The 23,058-nt window shown below is 33.0% G+C and overlaps 1 protein-coding gene across 21 annotated transcripts in view; it reads right to left on the bottom strand.

Moving 5' to 3' along the window:
- Window positions 1-23,058, bottom strand: part of ZEB1 (zinc finger E-box binding homeobox 1) — a 193,933-nt gene that overhangs the window by 30,334 nt on the left and 140,541 nt on the right. For 11 of the 21 annotated variants that reach the window (XM_063727009.1, XM_063727011.1, XM_063727010.1 and 8 more), the window contains 1 exon segment: window positions 3,112-3,174. In XM_063727009.1, the coding sequence (XP_063583079.1) occupies window positions 3,112-3,174 (63 nt within the window). 21 annotated transcript variants of the gene reach the window in all.

Here is a 23,058-nt window from a genome sequence, read left to right as displayed (position 1 = left end):
ACCTCAATGCTAAAAAAATAGAAACTGAATGATGAACACTTTTCCTTCTAGAAGTAATATTAAGCTATTACAATTAATTACTATTTATGAAGTAATTAATATATGTTTGTATAAAATTCTACAGTGGATATAGAATGGAAGTATGAGCTCAAAAAGTAAACATAATGACATAATATTTCTTACTCTTAAAGAGCATTTTCATATTTTTTAAAAAATGATAATAGGTATTAATATACTATGGATTTCATATGTAATAGTGATGTTAAAATGTCAATGTTTTACTATGCCAGAAATTAAATTGTAACTACTGACATTTAAAATGAAAAATTTTATATGTCCATTAAGAAATTTGTGAGGCAGTATATAATCAGTTTACATCCTATAAAATTTATATAACAGTACCTCTTAGGGTTGTTGTAAGAATTAAATTAATTAATACAGTAATGTACTTATTAGTAGGGTACCTGGTATGTAGTAAGTACTATGTAATTGTTAGCTATTTACACCTTAAAGAAGTCCTGCAAGGTGAATATCATAATTTTACAATTAAAATTTTTCCTCAATAAAAAAATTAGGGTCAGAAAAGCTCTTCTGAGATCACAGAGAGAAAATGTATTACTATTAGAGCAGACAAATTGGTATTAGGAGTCAGGTATAAAATCTGAGCTCTTTCCATTAAACTACACTCTATCTCCATGAACCCACATTTCCCAGGCCCAATTTCAAAGTGAGACCAGAATTTCTGCAGTTTTTTTAAAATTTAAAGTGTTGGGAAAAGCACATCTTGAAAAGGTCAATTATAAAGCAAATGTCCTGGTCTTTAGATGATAAACTTATATATTTAAATATTAGGGAGATGAGCAAATACACAGAGCATAAAAGGTAATTGGGTTTTCTTTAAATATGACAAAACTCAAAATTGACAATCAAAGTATAGAATTAAATGACTATATACATGTATTTGAGAGAGCAAATATTTAATATAAACACTGAATATTTTTAAATCTATCTATCTATCTATCTATCTTTCCATCCTGAATAAAGTATCCTCAGGCTTCCTCTTATCTTTATCCTCCATGTTTGAAACTTTCTAAAATTATCAACTATATAAACAAAAAAAGAGACGCTCAGAAGGAACAAAGAATGTTTTCAATGAATTTTTTACTCTGATTACTAAGTTCAGACTACAGTCTTTAACTTCACGAGCTGCAAAAGGAAGTCTGCTATAAAAAAGATCTGACAACATTCTGAACTAATGATGGCGACTGCTGTACAATGCTTTTGCTCATTTTGTTAGCATATTATTCCCTAGAAGTCAAGGAAGTAACAAAAGCAAAGGCAGGACATAATTTTACAGTTTAACTGCTCAAAAGTCTCAAAAGTTAAATTTCCTTTTCAAGCTACACTCACTGGAGCTTTAATGGAAGTTTGCTTACTCCTAACTCCCCATGTTCCAGGCGAATAACGCAGCAGGGATCATCATCGTGTACGTGGGGGAGATTCTACACTTCAGCAGCAACTTTTGTTAAACACAAATTTGAGAAGGTTACTCTGCCTTCCAGATGCAATTTTTTTGAGGAAATTTACATACTATTCAGTACTTCAAACTGAAAGAATTCATTTATTTTTATAGTGAAGAACAGCATGACAGATAAAATACCGTAAACCTGTGAGCATCTTTTTGGATAGCATTTTACCTAGAAGGGCAAGTTGTCTTCTGTAACTCTGGTAATATAAGTCATCAAAGTTTAACGATTCTAGGTAAAAGTAAATAGCGTACTCTTATGTTTATTAACACTACTGTATTACTACTAACAAATGTCCAGCTTAAATATTTTACATATTCTATAGCTTAGCATGGCAAATATTTGATAACAAGCATATCTGAATACATTATTCACGCAAGTTACACAGAACCAAGTTAGGGGCAAAACATAAAATCGCAGGCTATAGGCACCACAAATTATCACATACTCCATTATTATTTAATTAATTTGGAATTCACTTTTAGTAACAGCACAAAGATTTACTCTGTTTTACAGAAATCACTGACGAGTACAGGAGTGCTATTGTTTATATTACAGATAAAAATCTAATCTTGACACTTATTAGCCATGAACCATACCTCATCTTACCTAATGAAAGATAATTTGTAAGCCTTTATGGAATATTCCTAAAATGCACAGCAAAGTAAAAAAACGAATCTATAAATGATAACTCATAGAACAGAAGGAAAAAGAAAATGTCATGAAAACTGTATGACAGAAATATCTAATTTATGGTTGAATATACAAAGCACAATTACACTACATTTAAGTATAATATTTTGAGGAAATGTTTCAAAAATCTGGAATGCATTTCTGAAGTTTACATTCTAACAGTTCTGGCTCTCTTAGGGAATACAATAAAAAGTGACCGGTATTACTATACATAAGATCTGATTTAATTTTTCCACCTACTCTTTTGCTTCTTAAATCTGATCTGAATCCATTACAGAGGAATAGCCTTAAGTTTCAGGGAATATGTACTTTTTAGTCACCTAAAAGCAAATTTCCTTGTTTATTATAATTCAACTTCATTTTACCCTTTTTCAATCACAGAAAATTTTAAGACAAATTTTTGATTCTCGTTTGCTGTGACATGTTCACTCAACTCATTAATATTCATGATTCTCATCTGATTTATAGATAAATCCATGCTTTTTCTATTTTCTTCTGCTTTTTGTCTTGTGGGCAATTCAAAGCAGACCCAGGTAACTAATAACGAAACTCAAAAGTTAGATCTGCATTTCTCTAACTTTGGTCAAAAACTCGATAAAGTTCAAATAATCATTCGAACACTTATTTTTTGGATTATCTGTAGGTTATACTTGTCATTCTTATAGAATGGAGAAATCTGCTATATAATATGAATCTGTAAGTTACTCTGTATTTAAGGAATATTTACTTCTTTTTATGTAGTGCACCATACGCCTAAGTACTTAAACATTTAAGGAAGGTAAGATAAAAGAGAAGGAAACGGACTAAATTCAGGACTCACAAATGAGAAATCAGTGACACAAAAGACCTCCTTTTAAAGGCTATGGTATGAAAGAAAGTCGCAGCAGAGTACCTGTACATCCTGCTTCATCTGCCTGAGCTTCAGGCCCCAGGATTTCTTGCCCTTCCTTTCCTGCTGAAATCAAAGAAGAAGAAATTAAAATAGATCTCTAGTGTTCCTAATACAAATGAAAGACAAATGTTTAAAGTTTTGGATATCCCAATTACTCTGATCTGATCATTACACACTGTATACATGTATCAAAATATCACATGTACTCCCCAAATATATACAGCTATTATATATCAATAAAAGATTAAAAAAACAAATCCAGGTATCACAAACATTTTAACTTCCCGAAATCTGAAAAGGAAACTTTCAGTACAGATTATATTTAACTTGGATTTTTTCCTTTTATGAATATGGTAATGTGTCCTTGAAAAGTAAAGCTGTTTAAAGAAATTAAGTGGACAGTCTTATCAAACTCACAAAGATATCTTAGAGAAGTAAAAGCAGTACAGATTTAGATATTCTGGAATTATAAATATTTTAGGATTATAAGCAAACTGGAATTTTAGTACTGTTTTGGGAAAAGAGCTCTACCTATAGATGGTAGAATTATATATTTTTATTTCTTCTCTAAAGCACAAATTTCTATGTTCTAGGCACTGTGCTAGTAACTTACTTCTTTCAAGCTTTGTAACAACATATTTCATAAGTTAAAAAACTTGAGGCTTGGAGAAGTTAAATAACTTGCCCAAAGACATGCAGCTATTAGGTGGTAGAAATGAAATATAAATGCAGGTCTGATTGGCTCCAAAGCCCACTTTCTATCACACTCTTGCTCATTTAACTAGGGTACCAGAAAACTAGAAAGATGACTGGACCAAATGTTACTGTGCCCAAAGTAAACACCTAAGGCATTATGCTTTTTCTTTCACTTTATTCATTATTCTAATTACTGATATGTAGTAATCAACAATATAGTGCTACTAACAAATATTTTTAGATATCTGTCATCTTCCCTTGCTACCTCTACATTTATAGAGGGCTATCATACAGCATAGGTTCAGAATAAATATTTTGTATTATAAATAAATGCATACTTTTTGGACAAGCAAAAAGTATGTTTTATATTTTCAGGTACATTTATTGTAATAGTGTATTAAGAACATGTGCATATATGAAAGGCATGAAGAAGTTAAAAACTGTTCTTTTTCTAACTAGTAGCACAGTCTATGTCATAATTATGATCAGAATACTTATACAGTCACACCGAAATAGTGTAGTTATCTGCACCCTAATCAAATTGCACTGAATATGTTAGTCAAATGTCTTGATTTAGATTTCTCTTAGGTTTGATTGTTAAATTGAGAAATAGAGCACTAATCAAGTAAAATCTTTGCATCGCATCATAGCATGTATTTCTTTTAAGTGCCTTGGATTATCAGGTGGATTTATTCAGCAGATTTTCTTTACTCATTAACTTTCATACTAGTACTTAAAGATGATCATATAGAAAAAACAGTTAAAATATGCACAAACCTCTTTAGATCAATGTAAAAAACACTATTTTAAGTAGATGATGAGATTAACTTCTGCTGAAGTCTCATTTTACACTTTCCATCAGCAAAATGACAGTTTAAAAATTCTTGGTAAAGTGTTTACAAAGCTGTAGGATAAACACTAGTGTTTGCTAAGTGTCTGCAAACCTCTAGCACCTCCTTTTTCTCGCTTCAATGTGTCTCCTTAAACTAAAATAATAAACAGTATGCCAACTTGGTAATTATATGATGGTAATATAGTTACTGATTATTGTAAACCTATGTTCCTTATTCTTCTAAAATGAAAATCAAAACAGCCAGAGTTACTACCTGGTAAGATGGAATATGATGTTGATATTAAAGGTTAAAATGACATTTTTGGACACTGCTAATTTTTCTACTTATAACTATTTTAGGAACTGCAATTTGATTAATTTATTTGTTTCTTCATTTCTTCATCCCCCCTCGGGATAAATTCTAGGCTCTTTAGATGAGTATTTAACATACTTCAGAATCTACTCCCAGACCTATTTCCCACAATTTAGAAACTAGAAGTATATTTTTTTCCCTCATTATTGAGGCTGGAGTTTTGGTTGAGCAACTAAGACTATGATGCCTAATGAAAATAGACAACATCCTAATGTTGGCCATTAGCACTGCAAAAAAATGCTGCCTCGGGATAGGCTCCTTTCTGCATCAGCCGTGGACTAGCACGAGTGTGTCTGCAAACAGGCTGTGCTAAGTATTTTTCAAGCAGCAGTATCTCTCATGTGTTCTGATCTTACTTCTGGATTTAGGAATTAAAAGGGGAGTAAAGTAATAAAATCTACATGTACATATTTTTTTCCTGTAAGACGTAATAATGTCAACAGATTGACTGGTTAACCTAAATGCAATTTTAAAAAGAACACTAGAATGCTCCTAAGGTTTTTGTTTTTAGTATAAATTCTAAAGCAAATATATGTGAGAAAAATGCCTGAGTAGTAAGACTTTGTTTTTTCAAAATGAAAAATAATGGAAAAAGGTGGGCTAAAAAATAAGTCACGAAATACTACTCAGCAATAAAAAAGAACAAACTATTGATACAAGCAACAGCTCAGATGAATTTCCAAGAATTTATAGAGAATGAAAAAGCCAGTCTAAAAGGTTACATACTGTATGATTTCATTTATGTAACTTTCTTCAAATAACACAATTGTAAAGATGGAGATTAGTGGCTGCCAGGGGTAAGCAATGTGGCAAGGTAGAGGGACAAGGGTGAGCATGTAACGGGAAACGAGAGCCTGTTTGTGACAGAACTGCTCTGTATCGTGACTGTATCAATGTCAATATGCTTGTTGTGACATTATATTATGTTACCATTGGAGGAAACTGGGTAAAGCGTACACAGGATTTCTCTGTATTATTTGTGAATCTATTATTATGTCAAAATAAAAAGTTTAATTTAAAAATAAGTCAAAGGCAAATATTGCAAATTTAGACCAAAAGAGCTTATGACTTGTTCTTTTTAGTCATAAGATGAAATTCCTAGTAAATAAAAACAAGGATGGAAAATGTGATTCATTCTAATAAAAATCCAGAAGACTTACTATCATTTGCAGGATAACATAGTTTAACCTGAAGGACTGATTATTTAGCATATGTGTTAAATTCAAAAACTTGTATTTTTTGAAATTCACACCCATGTGTTTCTAATCATTTCAAATATGTTCATGGGAATATCTTATTGCAACCTCTAAGAAGGCACAGTAAATGCCTAACTGAATCAGATTTCCCTTTCCTGGTTTGTCTACTCCTCTTTGACACACAGTCACACATGCCATTCACATTTATACCTGTATAGATACTCCTTGACTTGTGATGAGGTTACATATTGATAAACCCCGTTATAAATGGAAAATATCATGTCAAAATGCATTTAATACGCCGGTCCTACTGAACAACACAGTTCAGCCTAGTCTACCTTAATACTCAGGACAATTACAGTATCCTATAGTTGGGCAAAATTATCTAACATGAAGCCCATTTTATAATAAAGTATTAAAATCTCATATAATTTATTGAACACTATATTGAAAACGAGAAACGATTACATGGGTCCTTGGACTGTGGTTTCTATTGAATACATATTTCTTTCTCACCATCATAAAGTTGAAAAGTCTTAAGTCAATGTTGTAAGTTGGGGACCTTCTCTATACCTTTTCTGAAGTTGTTCCCTCTGCCTAGAAAACCCTTACCCAGTCCAAATGGGTAACTTCCACAGATTTTTAAAAGGCCAATTCACATCTCTCTCATTCTGTAAGTCATCGCTGAGACAGCTTTCTGCTATGCCTACCCTACTGTTCCTGCTAAGGGAAAACTATCAAAAAAGCGAATGCCAACAGATTCCTGAATTCAAATCTAAACGTGTTCAAACTTTAGAGATGAAATGTTTCACTGTATACTTTTCCAGATAGTTTCATTTTCCCACTCCTGTATCTTCCACTTTATAATATGTATGTGAATATTCGGGGTATAACTGTCTAGCAAAGTTAAAACAAATACAACTCACAACCTCCATGAATACCCATTAACTTAGATAATGATTAAAAATATATACCTGAGGTCAGATTCAGTTAAGATGGAGAATCCACAAACTGTTTATGTCTGCTACTGAATCTAGCTAATAAAACTTGAGGAGAATGAAGCGAACGGTTATTTAAAGACTCTAAAGGGTAAGTCACAGCAGATGGACTGGAGAAGATGACATGACAAGAATTCAGAGTAGCACAGGGTGATTCCCCTTACCTTTTTCTTTCTTCTTCTTTTTTTAAAAGGTACCCCTGGCCTGGATTCAAGGGAGCTTAAAACCTGAAAGTGGGCCCTGGGGCACGGCAGTGAAGGCTCTAGGAGAATCCTTCTAGTTTAGGCTCAAGGAGCAGGAAAAGTCTTAAAGAAGAGAAAAACTGCCCTTTTCTCCTTTATTCTCTTGCATCCTAGCCTTCAAGGTAGTAGCAGAGATAATGATAACTGCAAGAATTTAAAACTTTGAGGGAGGGAAAACTTCCTCTCCAGTAGGAGGAGCTGTGGCCCTAAGAGTATAATATAAACTCCACTGAGCTCTTTCTCTCCCTGTCTTCTTTCAGCTCTTCTACAGGCATAGATGCAGGAAGCATGTGGCAAAGTAGGGTAAATAAAGTCCCAGAGTTTTGGCTAGAGGACTGAAAAGCAGAGTCTCCAGGAACTCAAAGTACTGAGATCATGAAAGAGAGAGGCTCAGGAAAGTGACCTCATAGGGCTGTTTATGAGCTCTTGGGTTTATGCTCAAACTTCTCATGTATGAATCTGATCACAGACTGTGAGAAACTAAGTATAGACAGACAATTACCCATGTTCTAGATTGGACCCTGGGTGGTACATGAAGGACAGATCTGAACAGCATTTCAAAGGCTTTGAAAAATGAACCAGTTGTGGAATCACAACCTATATACTGGCTGGAGATTGCATCCTGGATACAACTGGATAAATTGCCTGTTAAGCAAAAAATATCAAAATTCTCGATAGGATTTAAATAAGATGAAGTATTAGTCTTATTTAACTTATTAATCTCACAACATAATACTTGAAATATCCAGGATATAATCTCAAATTACTTGGCATGTGAAGAATCAGAAAAAGTCTCAAGTCACATAGGAAAAGATGATCAAAAAATGGCAACATTGGGAAAAAAAGATGTTAGAATTATTAAACTAAGACATTAAGACAACTATTGTAAAAATGCTCTAAGAAGTAAGGGTAAACACTGTTGAAAAGAATGGAAAGAGAATGTCTCAGCAAATGGAAGATATTTAAATAAAAAGTAAAAGAAAATTTTAGAACTAAACATACAGTAACCAAAGTTTTAAAATCACTGGATGGGCTTAATAGTAAAATGGAGATGAGAGAACAAAGACTGGTGAACTTGACAGTATATCAATGGAAACTATCCACTTTGAATAAGACAGAGTAAAAATACTTATTAAAAAATAAAGAGTCTCAGGATATGCAGGACAATAATAAAATATCTAACTTTCATGTCACTGGAGTCCCAGAAGGAAAAGAAAGCTGTACTGCAGAAAAAAAACTGAATAATGTTTAAAAATTTCCCAAATTTAGTTAAAGACATAAACCAACAGATTTAAGAACTGAACCTCAAATAGTAACCTCCTAACCCCCCAAATCTAGGCTTGAACCCATCAATCAAACACTAGGCTCAAATCCATCAATCAAACTAGTTTAAAAAAATACTAAAAGGAGCCAGAGGAAATAATATATAATTATAGGGGATCAATGATTTAAAAGACTACAGAGTTATAATCAGAAATCATAGATTCCATAAGAAAGTGGAACATGTTTAAAACAAAAAATATCTGTCAGCTCAAAATTCTAAATTCAATGAGAATATCCTTTAAAAAACGAAGGTAAAATAAAGACATTCTCAGATAAAAAGTATAGTTCATTGCTGGCAGATCTGTTCTAAAAGAATTACTAAAGGAAGACTGTCATAAAGAAGGTGAAATGAGGGACACTTGGAATGTCCGGAATAAAAGAAGAAGAGAAATGATGTAGCACATATAAAAACTATAAAATAAAGGAGGGAGAATAACAAGACTTACATGAAAGATTTATACAATCCACTCGGCACTGTAAAAGATTGATTCTAAATAGACTGTGAAAAGTTAGGATGTACATTCTAATCCATAGAGCAACCACTAAAAGAAATCTATACAAAGATACATAGTCAAAACTAAATTAAAATGGAATACTAAAAAATATTCAAATGATCCAAAACAAGGCAGAAAAAGAGGACCAGAAGAGTGAAAATACAGAGAGAAAAACAAAAAACAAATAATAAAATGATAAACCCAAATCCAAACATCAAACATTTTATGAAATATAAATGGCCTAAACAAACCAATTAAGGGCAGAGATTATCAGAATAGACCAAAAATAATAAAAACAATCTCCATTAATATCCTATCTGTAAAAATTACTTCAATTATAATGACATAGTTTAAAAGTAAAAGGATAAAAAATTCTATCATGAAAAATTATATCATTAACCAGAAGAAAGCTAGCGTGATTACAGTTAATATCAGACAAAGTAGACTTCAGTGATAAGAAAATTATCAGAGATCAAGAAAAACATTGCATAATGATAAGAGGGTCAATTTGCCAAGAAAACAGAGCAATCTTAAATGTGTATGCCTTTAACAACAGAGCTTTAAAATCAGCAAAGCAAAAATGAACAGAACAAAAAGTAGAGACAAATCTACAATATTCTTGCAGACTTCTAATACTCCTCTTGCATTAACTGACAGAACAAATAGACAAAAAATTAGCAAGGATATAGAAGAACCAGGCAACATTAACAACTAGATCCAAATAACATTTATAGAACACTCACCCCAATGACGGAATTCACATTCTTTTCAAATGTACACAAAATATTCATGTAGACACACCACTTCCAAGATCATAAAACAAAACAAATTTTAAAGGATTGAAATTCTATAAAGTATGTTCTATGATCATAATGACCAGATGTCAATAGGAAAAAGATAAGAAAATCTCCAAACGCTGGAAATTAATAAACTGATTTAGAGAGAATCTATGGATCAAAAAGGGAAATAAAAAACACATAAAAATTTGTGGAGTGTCCCTAAAACAGTGTATAGAGAGGAATTTATAGCATTAAATGCTTGTGCTAGAAAAGAAGGTCTCAGATCAAAATTCTGAATTGTGTATTAAAAGAACAGTAAACGAGGAGCAAAATAAACCCAAAGCAAGCAGAAAGAAGTAATAAAAATCAAAAAGCAATAAAATTAAAAAGAAAAAAAAACATTGAGACAAAAAGCTGGTTCTTTGTAAAGATCAATGCAATGGACAAAACTTTAGTAGGATTGGTAAGCAAAAAAAGAAGCCACAACTTGCTACTATCAGGAATGAAAAGAGAATACCACTGTAGAACCAGCAGATATTAGAAGGGTATAAAGGAATGCTCTGAACAATTGTGTAAACATAAACCTAAAGAAGTGAAATAAGTAAATTCCTTGAAAATCAGACACTAAACACATCCAAGATGAATACAAAACCTGAATATTCCTGTAAATATTTTTAAATTGAATTAAAAAAATCTTCCTCCCAAACAAAACAAAACTCCAGGCCCAACTTTCACTTGCAAATTTTATCAGATATTTAAAGAAGAAATAACACCAATTTAAATATTTTTTTTCAAGGCCAGGATTACTCTAATACCCAAACTATAGGACAATAGTACAAAGAAAATAAAGGAAAAAGAAAAAAAATTATAGACTAACATCCCTTATGAACATCGACACAAAAATCTTCAACAAAATATTAGCAATATACAAAAAGACAATGATAAAGTGAGGCTTTTCAGAGAATAAAGCCTGATTCAATATTTGAAATTGATTAGTGCATTCCTCCATATTCACAGATTAAAGAAGTAAAACCATATGATCATTTCAATTGATGCAGAAAAAGCATTTGAAAAAAAGCAACATTTATTCATGATGAAAACTTGCAGCGAACCAGGAATAGAAGGGAAGTTACTCATTTGATAAAGCGTATCTACAAGAAACCTACATTTAACATTACACTTAAAGGAGAAAGGCTATGCTTTCTTCTCAAGATTAAGAAAAAGCCAAGAATGTCCATTATCACCACTCTTGATGTCTTGCAATAAGTCAATAAAAGAATTATAGGTATACACATTAGAAAGGAAGAAATAAAAATGTCCCTATTTGCAGAAAACAAGACTGTCTACATAGGCAAGGAACTGGAAACCAAATTAAAAGAAAAAAACTTCAAGCCATTCACAGTTCTTACCTCCAAAAAAGAAATATGTAGATGTAAATTTAACAAACTATGTACATGATCTGTATTCTGAAATTATGAAACACTGATGTCAGAAAAAGAAAACCTAAATAAATGTAAACACGCACCATGTTCATTAATTGGAAGGCTCCTCAATACTTTAAGGAAGATGTCAGTTCTCTCCAAATTGATCTGCATATTTAACACAAATCAAATTAAAATTTCAGCATGATTATTTTTAATATAAATAAGATTATCTAAAATTTATATGAAAAGGCAAAGGAACTATAATAGCCAAAATGATTTTGAAAAATAAAATTAGAGAAATAACATCCTCCAATTTTAAGACTTACTATCAAGCTACAGTAATCAGGATTACGTGGTATTGGCAAAAGGATGGAGGTACAGATCAACAGAACAGAACAAAGTCCAGAAACTGACCCACATAAATATAGACAATTAATTTCTGACAAAAATGCAAAATATATTCAATAGAGAAAGAACAGTCTTTTCAACAAGCAGTATTGGAACAACTGGACATCCATACTGAAGAAATGAAACTTCACCTCAATCTAACATCTTATAAAAAAAAAATAGGTCAAAATAGAACAAGCCCTAATAAAAAGGTGAAGAAAACAAAGAGAAAATCCTGATGATCTGGAGTTGAGCAGAGTTCTTGCACATGACACCAAGCATGATGAAAATCATGATCCATAAAAAGAAAAAGTGATAAACTAAATCTCAATTAAAACTTTTGTTCTGTGAAAGACTAGGATAAGAGAATGAAAAGACAAGCTACAGTAGTCTTTACTACAACTCTAAAGAACTCTCAAAATTTAATAAAATAAGTAACTCAACTAGAAAATACATGTATACATATGTAACAAACCTGCACATTGTGAACATGTACCCTAGAAGTTAAATTATAAGAGAAAAAGAAAAAAAAACCACACTACAGAAAAAAAAGAAAAGAAAATACACAAAAGGTGTTAAGCAGACACTTCACTGAAGAGGACATAATAAACACATGATAAAATGTTTAACCTCATTAGCCATTAGGGGAATGCAAATGAAAACCAAACCTATTATGAAAACACACCTATTAGAATGGCTAAAGTAAAAAATACCTGATAAAACAAAATGCCTGTGGCCATGCAGAGAAAGTGGATCATCTCTTATTTATTACTGGTGGGATGGTACAACCACTCTGGAAAAGTTCGGCAGCTTCTTGAAACATTAAATATGTACAACATATTATGCAACAATCACACTTCTAAATATTTACCCTAGAGAAATGAAAACTTAACTTCACCCCTCAAAACCTGTATGCTAATGTTTATAGCAACTTTCCTCGTAATCTCTGTAAATTGGAAACAACCCAAATGTCCTTCCACTAATGAATGGATAAACTGTGGCACACCCATACAATGAAATACTACTCATTAATAAAAAGGATCAAACTATTGATACATGCAACAACTTGAATACATCTGAGTGAAATAGAAATGTTTCATATTGTATGCTGAGTGAAACAGATTATGTTTCATGTTGTATGATTTCATTTTTATAACATTCTCAAGAAGAGAAAATGATAGCAAAAGATCACGGTTGCCAGGATTTGTGGTGGAATGAAAATGTGACTAAAAAGGGGTAGCACGATAGTGCTCTGATGATGGAACTGTTCTGTGCCCTGATTGTCATGGTTGCTACATGAATACACTTATGTGTGTGTGTGTTTGTGTGTGTATTAAAGCTCAAATAAATTATCAAGTCAATTTTATAGTATGTTAATTAAAAAAAATTTCCTGAGATCTTAACACTCAGAAAAAAGAAAGAAACTTACTTTTCTAGTTCTAGGTGCTAATTCTGTAAGTAGAAATCCAGAAGAATAGGAGTGTTTACAGATTTTTAAAACTATTTTAATGTTTTGGTCTCAGTTATTTGAAAGAACAACTGATAATAATACACAATAATGTTTTTGTATTTAATCAATCCACAAGTAGTACAGAAATCAGATCCAGAAATCTTATGAGTAGTTTTACTTTAGGAATAAAAAGAAATGAGGCAGTGGATAAGGGCAAATGCTTTAGAGTCAATTATTCCTAGGTGAAGACATTGGCTCTACTGGGTCCGTGAGTAGACTTTGGGGAGTGATACAACTCAGTCAGTCCTTAGTTTCCACATGTATACCACTAGAGCATTACATCATAGGATTGTTGTGAATACTGAGCTCTCATTTAGCCCAATGCCTAGCAGAGTGCAAATGGCCATTATTAGGGATTCTATAAATATACAAATTGTTTTGAGACTCTTAAAATTATCTTTATTACATGTAGAATTTGAAGATCATCTTGTCTGAAACCTTTTCACCTCAAATTAATTCATTACATTTTAAGAGCAGGGTACAAATGGATTGACAATTATAGGAATGATTTAATTAATTAACTAATCCATTCATCCAATTCACTATTTGAGGATCCATGAGCCAGAAATTCTGTAGATGTTGAAATACAAAATTGGAAAGACCACTAACATCAAAGAACAAAGGTTGGGGGAGAGAGAGACAGAGAATTACAACATCATTGCAAGTGCCGCAACAGAGATGTATGTCATTGGATTACATGATAACCTAATTACCATATTTTTTCTCTAAGTTGTTCTGAAGGAACTTATTTAACAAACAGTGACATATTCTTATACAACAGTGATAATGAGTAAAATAATATAAGGAAATAACATTCAATTTCAGTTATCCGTGTACCCTCATTATCATTCCTTTTCTCTCAGCCAGAAAGAAAAAAATATTCATTTACCGAAAAAACTAAGAATAACCAGCCCACATAGAGTATAGGCTTGCTAAACATTTTGACCCTAATTAGTTAAGTAAAATATCCAAAGTCCTGAATCATCTGAGTGACTTATGATAGTACGGAAGTTAATGGCATAGTTTACAGACTCAGACCGCCTGGTTGAAATTACAGATGATACTTACTATCAGTGACTCTGGTAAATTACCTAATGTCTTTTGTACTTATTTTTTCTCATCTATAAAATAGGGCTAAGTAACCTGCTTCATTACAGTATTGCAAGGATTTGATTAATATATAAAACACAATTTAGAACATTACTTGACACAAATAAACTGCTCAGTAAAGTTAGTTATGATTATTAATATTAGCCAGTGGTTTATGAACTTGTGTGATTTTTTTTACATTGTGGTCTGCAGAATAAGGGACCCACGAAGATGTCCACACCCTAGTACTCTGACCCTGTGACTATATTACTTTAAATGGTGAAATAGACTTTGTAGATGTGATTAAAATTATGGACCTCAAGGTGGGGAGATTATCCTGGATTATTTGGGTGGGCCAGTTAATCACATGAGCTCTTAAAAGTGAAAGAGAGGGAGGCAGGAGTGGAGACATGATACGAAAGAAACTTGACCTGTTTTCCTGGCTTTAAAGTTAGAGAAAAGAAGTCACAAGCCAAGGAATGCAGGTACCCTCTGGAAGCTGGGAATGGCCTTCAGCCAGCAAGGAAATGGGGTCCTTGTATGACCAAAAGGATCTGACTATGCCACCATCTGAGGAAGAAAATGAATCTTCCCCATGAACTTACAGAAAGGAATACAACACTTAGATTTTAGCCCAGTGAGACCTGGGATGGACTCACAACCCACAGAGCCGAAAGAAAATAAATTTGTGTTGTTTAAATCGTAAGTGTGTTGTCATTTGTTATGGCAGCAACAGAAAACCAATACAGGTGGTTAAATATTTATAGAACAGAGAGAAGAATGAAGATAACAGCAATCTGCCAGCTAGCTACAGGTAAGATTGCCCTGTAGATGTCAATATTGTTTTGTTTTTGCTGTTTTAGTTTCATCAGATACTATGAATCTGAAAATCACCAGTAATGTAGTAATTACTGGATTCTAGCCTTATTGGAGGCCATGGGAAATTAAAAAGAATATATGATATGGTAACTTCTCTTAAGATGTTTCTATATGGATGGGCATTGATACTGACAGAATTACCTCTGCACTGCTCTATTATATGTATGGATGTCATATTTAATGTATATGTATTTTTCTGTTGGACCTATAAGAAAAAAAGAATAGCATGCTTTGGAATCAAATAGACTTGGGTTTGAATCTTGGCTTTCCATTACTTAATGTACCATCTTGGCAAGATATTTAACCTTTCTGAGCCTCATTTTCCTTATTTTTAAAAAGGAGCAAACATCTATCTCACAGAGCTATTCTAAGTATGAAAATAAATAATATTTGGGAAAGCAATTAGCATTAGGTCTGTACAGGTACACTCAGTATTATTTTTCTTACCAAATATGTGAAATGTGGGATTGCCACTGATTGTTAATTTATTGTTTCAGCCTTCCCAGTCCTCCAGTGTTTTAGAGAAGAGGCATATTCTCTCAAACCCCAACCAGGCCTGAACAGAAAAGCCTAATGAAAGCAGAATTACCCTGATTTATCCTTGCCCCTGAAGTTCAAGGTATCGCGACCAGGTCTGAAATGCGCGGAAGTAAGCTGGCACTCTGCAACATGGAGGCAGATCAGGAAAAGTATAAAAAACTTTCCTTTGGGGCAAGATATCTGACATTCTATTAGGCTAAGGAATGGGACAAGAGTCAGAGATCTAGGAATGATCCTCTGACCTACTATGCATTTTGTAAGCTGAATTATTATTATATTCCAATATTTTTCCCTTTTGTTTTATTACTGCTTATTAAAATATTTTTGAAAATTCCAACTTTTTTCAGATAATATATACTAACAAAGCCCAAGGAAAGGATTTTGCTTCATTTTGATAAGAAATTTTCTAAGTATCTCAATTTGAAAATTTTCAGACTTACAGAAAAGCTGTAAAAAATCAGAGTTCTTGTATACCCTTTAACCAGTATCCCCTAAAGAGAACATGACACAATCACAGCAGTGTTATGAAAGATATAAAATTAACATTATACAATGCTATTAACTTATCTAGGGACCTTATTTGCCCTTTTCCAGTTTCCCCACCAATAATCCTTTTTTTTTTTTTCCTGGCCCAGGAGCCCATTTAGTATGCCACACTGTATCATGTGTCCATAACCTCCTGTAACCTCTACCAAAATTTGATAATCCAATCTGTTTGTCTTTGACAAGTTCTGTCTTTATTTGTATTTTATGACCTTGATATTGACACTTTTGAAGAGTACTGGGCACTTATTTTGTCGTATGCCCCTCAACTTGGATTTCTCTGATGTTTTCTAATTATTAGATTGAGGTGATGCATTTTGAGCAAAAATACGAATAAAGCAATAGGTGCCCTTGTCAATATACCACACTAGTGGCACATGGTATGTCACTATGTCTTATTACCGGTGATATTATCATCTGTAATTAATCATCTGGTTAAGGTGGTGCGTGCAGGTTTTTTTTTTCCACACCAGTTGTGATGGTTCTCTTAGCAATTATTAATTATCTTCTGGGAAAATACTTCAAAATTATGCAAAAAATCTTTTTTCTCATGACACTTTCCCCCACTTATTTTAATACCCATTGATGGTTCTTTTAAACAATTATTACCATGATATTTGCCTAATGGTGAGTCTCCATTTCCATATTTACTTATTAATTTATAATTGGATTTCTACTGTAAGGAAGACCTGGCCTTTCCCTCCCAGGTGTTTAAGTATTTATATCAATACAGATGGATGGATATTTCTTTTATTTTCTGGATTATTATAATGCTATCATTATTTATTTTGCTGCTAAAATTGTTCCAGAATTGGCTATTGGGAACTCCTTCAAGTTGGCTCCTGTGTTTTTTTGACATGTTCTCATCATTCATTCATTTAGTCATTCATATTTTGAGATGGAGTCTTGCTAAGTTGCCCAGGTTGGTCTCAAACTCTTGGTCTCAAGTGATCCTCCTGCCTCAGCCTCCCGAGTAGTTGGGATTACAAAGCCTCCTGAGTAGCAGGGATTGCAGGTGCATGCCGCTGCACCTGAAATTTATTTATTTTTTTTACTTATTTATGTGTACTTACTATTCCAGGCTCATCTTCCATTTTCCTTGCCCTAGATATAGAATCAGCCATTTCTCCAAGGAGGCTGAGTACCTTCTACTGGAGAATGGTATTTGAATCCTAGATCTGGGTATTATCTATGTTCACTACTACTGGGTGTCACTGCTTTCATGTCTTGTTAGTAGGCAGGGCTTGGAAATACATGTATGTACACTAACATACCCCATCTATATTTTCATATTTATCTGTTTTTATATATATTCAGAACCATAAGTTCATACTGATACCTCCAATTCCAGCTGAACACCACAGCCCTGAACACACTAGCCTTTTATCTTACAGTGAGAAATCTGGGTCTTATTATCTTAAACATATTTACTTGTTATATCCCAGTATACACTTAAGTAGTTTCAGAACAACCCAAATCTCTATGACAAATTTAATAAGTGGAAGGAGAATGGAAACAGGGTAGTAGGCATAGGGGGAGGAGTGACACTTCCCTGAGTACACCTTTTTGTACAGCTTATTTATATAACTATGGCAATGTTTCCTATTCCCTCAAAAAATAAATAATTTAAATCATCCAGCAGATAGGGAGAATGAAAAATACAATACCAACAGTAATAAAACTATTATGAATGAGGTATGGAAAACAAGAAATTACCTAAGTAACTTTGGAAAATATTTTAAATGACTACCTATTATAAGGCTAATGACTAAAAGACCTATACACACTGTACTCTAGGTAGCAAATTTGTTTGATTGGTTTTTTAAAGAGGACAGAATGTACACCAAGGTTCAACATTGCAGGGAAAGCCTACACTCCTTCATTAGTGCCACCTCTGAATACTCAGATACCCAGAAATACTTAAATATTCATACAGTATATTTACTGCAAATGGAAGTGTTCCCTTATAAGTAGAACTAAAAAATAAAACACTCAGGGGTCATCTGGCCCATTGCTTTCATTTTACATATGTACAAGTGGAACTCAAGAGACACTACAGCGAAGACTAGAAGCCATGTGCTCAACCTTTTCTAAATCATACACCACCTCTGGTTGAAAATGATTCCAAAGAGTAGGTTCAACTGAATCTTGAAGGATGAATACAATTTGTTTCAAGGCTTAGATAGTGACTGATACATTCTTTACATGTATTACTTATAGTATTTTATTATAACTTATGCCCAAGAAAGCATTATTACTATGTGCTATATGATCAGAGTTTTAAACATTTTTAACATAAAAAGTTTAATTGTCTTGGCAGTTTTGTAAACGTCAATTTCTAGAGAGCTTTAAAAACCACATGTGAGAAAAATGTTTTTAAATCGCTGTTAACTTGGGACAGTTTTAAAACTCATCAATTGCAAAATATTAAGAAATAGCTAACATGTTAAACAACATTTCACATTATCAGATTAGTTTTATATATGTTTTAAAAACTGAAAGCATAAGGAAGCCTTTAAGACAGGTGTTTCAAAAGTTATACTTAAAAAGTTTAACTGACACAAGCATGAGAGTTTTTGGCTGAACCACAAGATCTTGTAAGATTAATATGGACATGTTGGAACATTGCCAACTTACACTTTCTTCTCTACAGAGAATAAAGTTGATAGTATTTTAAGTTAATAGCACTTACTGTATAAATTTTGTTTATTTTTAATAACAAACATGTCCTAGTTTAATATTTACAATAAAATACTCCTTTTTCCATATAATTCTTCTTTTAAGAACTTAATCCTAATTTGGAGTTTCTTTCACAGATAACAGCTTTTTAAAGGTACTTACTACATACTTACAATTTCAATAGCATATTATATTTCCCAATATAATTTAGATCTTTGACATTATGTTACAGATCCGTGAATATCAGAATATTAATGTGTTATGTCACATTTTTTATCTGCATAGGTTAAACCATTCTTGCATCCCAGGAGTAAGTCCCAGTTGATCATGGTGTATGATATTTTAAATTTCCTACTGAATTCAATTTGCTATTATCTTGTTGAGGATTTTTGCATTTACCTTCACCAGAGATGCTGGCCTATAATTTTCTTGTGTTCTTATTTGAATTTCATATCATAACAATGCTGGTCTTATGGAATGAGTTTGGCAGTATTCCTTTACCTTCAAATTTCTAGAAGAATTTGAGAAGAACTGATTCTACAAGTTGACCACTTGTCATTAATTCTTCCTTAAATGATTAGTACAATTAACCAATGAAGCCATCTCATCTTGACTTTTCTTTGTTGGGAGATTTTTGATTACAGCTTCAATCTCCTTCCTTGGTCTGTTATATTTTCTGTTTCTTCATGGTATATCTTGGTAGGTTGTACGTTTCTATTCATTTATCCATTTCTTCAGGATTATCCAATTTGTTAGTGTATAACTGTTCATAACAGTCTCCTATCATCCTCTGTCTTTGTTTAGTATCAGTTGTAGTGCACCCTTTTCCTTTTAAATATCTTTTTTAAAAATTTTAGATTTGGGGGGCACATGTGCAGGTTTATCACATGGATATATTACATAATAGTGAGGTTTGGGCTTCTAATGTACCCATAATCCAAACAGTGAACAAGCTGTACCCAACAGGTAATTGTAAAAATCTGAATTCCCCTTTTACCTTCCCCCTTTTTGGAGTCTCCAACGTCTGATATTTACATCTTTACATCTATATGTACCCACTGTTTAGCTCCCACTGACAAGTGAGAATGTGCAGTATTTGCTTTTCTGTTACTGAGTTATTTCACTTAGTATAATGGCCTCCAGCTCCATCCATGTTTCTACAAAGGACATACTTTCATTTGTTTTTATGACCGCATAGTATTTCATGGTATATATGGACCACATTTTCTTTATCCTATTATCCACTGATATACACTTAGGTTGATTCCATGACTCTGCTATTGTGAGTAGTTCTGCAATAAACATACAAAAAGGTGTCTTTCTTATATAATGATTTCTTTTCCTTTGGGTAGATGCCCAGTAGTGGCACTGCTGAATTGAATGGTAATTCCATTTTTAGTTCTTTCAGGAATCTCTAAACTGTTTTCCATAGGGGTTGTACTAATTTGCATTCCCACCAACAGTGTATAAGAATACGCTTCTCTCTGCATCCATGCCAACATCTGTTGTTTTCTGACTTTTAATCATAGCCATTCTGACTGGTATAAGATAATATCTCATTGTGGCTTCAATTTGCACTTCTCTGATGATTAGTGATATTAAGCATTTTTAAAATGTTTGTTGGCAACTTTATGTCTTCTTTTAAGAAATGTCTGTCCATGTCCTTTGACCAATATTTAATGGGGTTGTTTTTCTCTTGCTGAGTTATTTGGGTTCATTGTAGATTCTGGATATTAGTTCTTTGTCAGAGGTATGACTTGCAAATGTTTTCTCTCATTCTGTAGGTTGTCTGCTTTGTTATTTCTTTTGCTGTGAACAGGCTTTTTGGTTTAATTATGTCCCATCTGTGTACTTTTGTTCTTGTTTTATTTTCTTTTGGGGTCTTAGTCATAAATTCTTTGCCTATGCCAATGTCCAGAATAGTTTTTCCTAGGTTTTCTTTTCAGGATTTTAAGTTTCACATCTTACATTTATGGGTCTTTAATCCATCTTTAGTTAATTTTTGAATATGATGAGACACAGAGGTCCAGTTTCATTTTTCTGCATGTGGTTGGCCAATTTCCCAGCACCACTTACTGAATAGGATGTCCTTTCCCCATTGTTTATTTTTGTTGAAGCTGTTGAAAGTCAGTTGGTTGTAGGTATGTCACTTTATTTATGAGTTATTTGTTCTATTCCTCTGATCTATGTGTCCATCTTTATCATGGTATCATGATATCAGTATCATGCTGTTCAGCCTTGTAGTATAATCTGAAGTCAGGTAATCTAATGTCTCTGGCTTTGTTCTTTTTGCTTAAGATTGCTTTGGCTATTCAGGCTCTTTTTTTGGTCCATATGAACTTCAGGATTGTTTTTTCTAATTCTGTGTGAAGAATAACATTGGTAATTAGGGATTGCTTTGAATCTGCAGATTCCTTTGGGCATTATGGTCATTTTTAACAATATTAAGACTTCCAATCCATAAGCATGAGATAATCTTGCTGTAGAGATCTTTCACCTCTTTGGATCAATGTATTCCTAGTTATTTTATTTTTGTGTGTGACTACTGTAAACGGGATGGAGTTCGTGACTTGGTTCTCAGATTCAGTAACAGTATACAGAAATGCTACTGGTTTATGTACATTCATTCTATATCCTAAAACTTTACTGAAGTTGTTTATCAAGTCTAGGAGTCTTTAGGATTTTCTAGGTATGGGGGCGTGTCATCAGTGACCAGAGATAACTTGATTTCCTCTTTTCCAATTTGGATGCCTTTTGTTTCTTTCTCTTGCCCAACTGCTCTGTCTAGGACTTCCAGTACTATGTTGAATAGAAGTGGTGTGAGTAGGCATCCTTGTCTTGTTCCAGTTCTTAGGGTGAATGCTTTCAACGTTTCCCCATTCAATATGATGTTGGCTGTGACTTTGTCATATATGATTCTTATTATTTTTAAGTATGTTCCTTCAATGCCTAGTTTTTGAGGGTTTTTAACATAAAGTGATGTTGAATTTTACCAACAGCCTCTTCTCCACTTATTGATTGACACGATCATATCGTTTTTCTTTTTAATTCTGCATATATGGTGAATCACATTTACGGACTTGCAAATGTTGAACCATCTTTGCATCCCTGGAATAAAACACACTTGATTGTGATACATTTTGTTTTTGATGTGCTGATAAATCTGGTTTGCTACTATTTTGTTGAGGATTTTTACATTTATATTCATCAGGGAGATAACAAGTATCACAGAAAGAGTTAGGGAGGTATCCTTCCTGCCTTGGTGTTTTGGAATAGTTTCTGTAAGACTGGTACCTGCTCTCCTTTGTAGATATGGCAAAACTGTCCTGTAAATCTCTCTGGTCCTGGGCTTTTTTGTTGTTGGAAGGTTTTTTTTACTATTGATTCAATTTCCTTACTCATAATTTGTCTGTTCAGGATTTCTATTTCTTCCTGATTCAATCTCAGGAAGTTGTGTGTTCCAGGAATTTACGTATTTCTTCTAGGTTATCTAGTTTGTGCACATAGAGATGCTCATAGTAACCCCTGATAAGCTTTTGTATTTCTGTTGTATCAGCAATACTGTCACCTTTATCATTTCTGATTGTGCTTATTTGAATTTTCTCTCTTTTTTCTTCATTAAACTAGCTAGTGGTCTACCAATTTTGTTTATCCATTCAAAGGACAAATTCTTCATTATGTTGATCCTTTTCATCATTTTTTTTGGTCTCAATCTCATTTAGTTCTGCTCTTTGTTATTTCTCTTCTTCTGCCAGTCCCTGTACTTTGAGTCTGTAGTTGTCTTTTGCCATTAGGTGGGTCTCTGGTAGGCAGCAGATGGCTGAGTCCTGCTTCTTTTATCCAATTTGCTAGTGTTTATTTTTTAAATGGAATATTTAGGCCATTTATGTTCAAGGTTAATATTAATATGTGGTTTTTTTCCCCCATCATAGTTTTGTTAGCTAGGTGCCTTGGAGTCTCAGT

Source organism: Pongo abelii, chromosome 8 (genome assembly GCF_028885655.2).
Source record: "Pongo abelii isolate AG06213 chromosome 8, NHGRI_mPonAbe1-v2.0_pri, whole genome shotgun sequence".
Lineage (NCBI taxonomy): Eukaryota > Metazoa > Chordata > Mammalia > Primates > Hominidae > Pongo > Pongo abelii.
This window is presented reverse-complemented; position numbering and strand designations above follow the sequence as displayed.